The sequence below is a fragment of the Nestor notabilis genome, unplaced genomic scaffold (assembly GCF_000696875.1).
Source record: "Nestor notabilis isolate BGI_N333 unplaced genomic scaffold, ASM69687v1 scaffold7752, whole genome shotgun sequence".
In the NCBI taxonomy this organism is placed as follows: Eukaryota; Metazoa; Chordata; class Aves; order Psittaciformes; family Psittacidae; genus Nestor; species Nestor notabilis.
Window position 1 is genome coordinate 1 of NW_009917922.1, and position 2500 is coordinate 2500.

The following is a 2500-nucleotide window of genomic DNA, read 5'->3' on the forward strand; positions in this document are numbered from 1 at the left end:
AGTTAGGCATGTGCTTTAAATACTCCACACACCGTGTCCAGAATCATTAACCACAGAATATCATCTTGAAGTGTGTGATCAAATTGGATTCAAAAATAAATCCACAATAAAAAAATCACTCTGATAATATTTATTCGGGATAGGACAAACGTTTCAGTCCTGCACTTCTGCCAGAATGAAGGAGCTTTCCAATTTAGGTGAAGAGGGTAAGGAGAACAAGCCCACCTACCATGCTGCTTTGCCATATAAAGAGATGTCCGGTCACATCTACCGTATCATGGTTTTGTGCTAAAATGGTTTCATTAATGTATTTGCATAATTCCAATGCTATGTTTGAACACTGACATATGGCCTTTAACAAACATTTACAGAGTTCAGTAGAAAACCACAAGAATGTTTAACATTTCAGTAATACATGTGGTGTTAACTTCATGTGGGACAGTAACAGACAACTGAATTATGGGGCAAGCCAGAACTACATTTTGCTGTTGTCTTAAAAGTGGTTTACAAAATCACCATAACCAAAGTTAGAATTACAGTCCCATGGTTTAACACAGGCTTTTTGATCATTTACTTAAACAATTGTTGGACTTCGTAAGCTGCTGCTGCCTCCCTGCCAGTGTCACACTCAGGGCACTTTCTGTACTTTACCTACTTGCCTTCCCTTTTGCCACCCAGACCTGAATGAGTGGCTGCATCTAACTTTACACAGGTGTAATTTCATGTCTGAGAAGTACATTTATCTTCCCACATGGTGGATTTCCATGACACATGTGCTTGTAACTGGAATATCATAGAACTAGTCTGCTCACAGCTACACCTTGGCTAAGAGCCATCAGCAGTATTGGAGAACCACTTTCAAAACACAGCTTCCTTCCCTCTGCATTCTTGGTTAGATCTCAACTTGTGACATCTTCACGTGCCTTCAGACACTGGCACTTTGAAGCAGAGCTTGGATGGGTATAGCTCTTCTGTACTTTAACAAGCATACCTCTGTCTGGGATGAGGAGCTTGCAGGGCAATGCCAGTGGAGTGATGGAATGCTGATACACCAGAGCTGTCAAACTCCCTGCGGTCAGAAGAGTAACAAGACATGCACAGTTAACTTGGCAGACAACAAGAATGCAGAACAGTTATGTTGGCTCTCAAGTATTTCATACATCCAGGGGCCTTCCCCCTGCCCTTTAAAAAATATTCTCTTGGCACCTAAGCTGAGATGTTCTTCAGTCAACTTTAATGTATTCATGCTTCCCAGCACTTTCCCAGTTGGATGTACTTGAACTCATTAATCACAATCATATGCCCCCTTTCCCTGCTTAAATCTTAACCTTTGCTTTAAATGAAGAAAGCACAAAAATGAGGGGAAAAAAAAAAAGTAACATATGAAAGTCAGTAAATTCCCTTCAATGCTCTTTACTTCAGCTACATTCAATGTAGGAGATGAATGAAGATGGTAAGAGCACAAGGGGTCAAAGCTATGTGAGGCAGAGAAAAGGGAGTTCTGCCTCTAAGCCACCTAGTCTCCACTGCATAGTGCTTTGTCTACCCACACTTATTTTGTGCTTCTGAAAGTGTCAAAGGAGGTCTAGAGAAACCCCCTATTAAACTGTTCTTCTTTTTTTTCAAAGTCACTTTTGTCATTTGAACTTGGCTTAAAATAATTACACACTAGTCATCTTTGACATTAGCATGTGAGACTATAAGGAGTCAGACAAAGGTATAATGTTCATCAGCCTACTTGTACAAAAAGCCATCCTTAGATCCTGTTTACCAACAAACGTTGAACATTATAATCATGCACTTGAGGAAAATCACAGTTCAACCTAAACCAACCTCATTTTTAGAACCCAAAAAAACCCCAACACCTCAGCAGGGAAAAAGTGGGAGAGAGATGGAGCAGCAGAGAGGAACTGTTCTGTAATGACTATATACCCCTCATCCCTTCCTGCACTGCCTGCAGTGGGGGTAAGGAGTCTGTGGGGAAGAGTGAAGTTGCACTTGGGAAAAGGGGAAGTGAAAGTGTTACTTTAATGTTTGTTTCTCACTACCTGAATATAGATTTTAACTGGTAAAAAAATAATTTTCCCCAACTTGAGTCTCTCTCACCCATAGTAGTAAGTGGTTAGAAACCTCCTTGTCTTTATCTCAACCCATAAGCTTTCTCATCCTATTTTCCCCTCCTGCCCCACAGAGGAGGGCAAATGCATGAGCAGCTAGGTAGATGTTTGGCTGTTTGCCACAATGGGTAATGTGCTTTCATCACGCTACATTAGGTAGGCTGACACAGCCTAACATACTTCATGAATGTCCCACTGTGATGCCATTTTAGCCAGCTAATACACAACATACATACTGCACAGGTTAAATCAAGGTGAAAGTCCTGAATCAGTGAGGCCTGTAACAGTCATCTAGCTCAACTGTCTGCAGCTGCATTGGTAGTACTAGACAAGCTTGCACATATACTTAAGGTAACCATGTACAAGGCTCCTCTAACCTCAGA

General features: G+C 41.2%; 1 protein-coding gene across 1 annotated transcript in view; it reads right to left on the minus strand.

Annotated features, from left to right (window-relative positions):
- Positions 1-899: 899 nt before the first annotated feature.
- The window catches only part of LOC104401778 (tensin-3-like), a 78606-nt gene continuing 77005 nt past the window's right edge, over positions 900-2500 (minus strand). Inside the window, 1 exon segment of the mRNA XM_010009466.1 lies at positions 900-1069. Coding sequence (XP_010007768.1) covers positions 900-1069 — 170 coding nt within the window.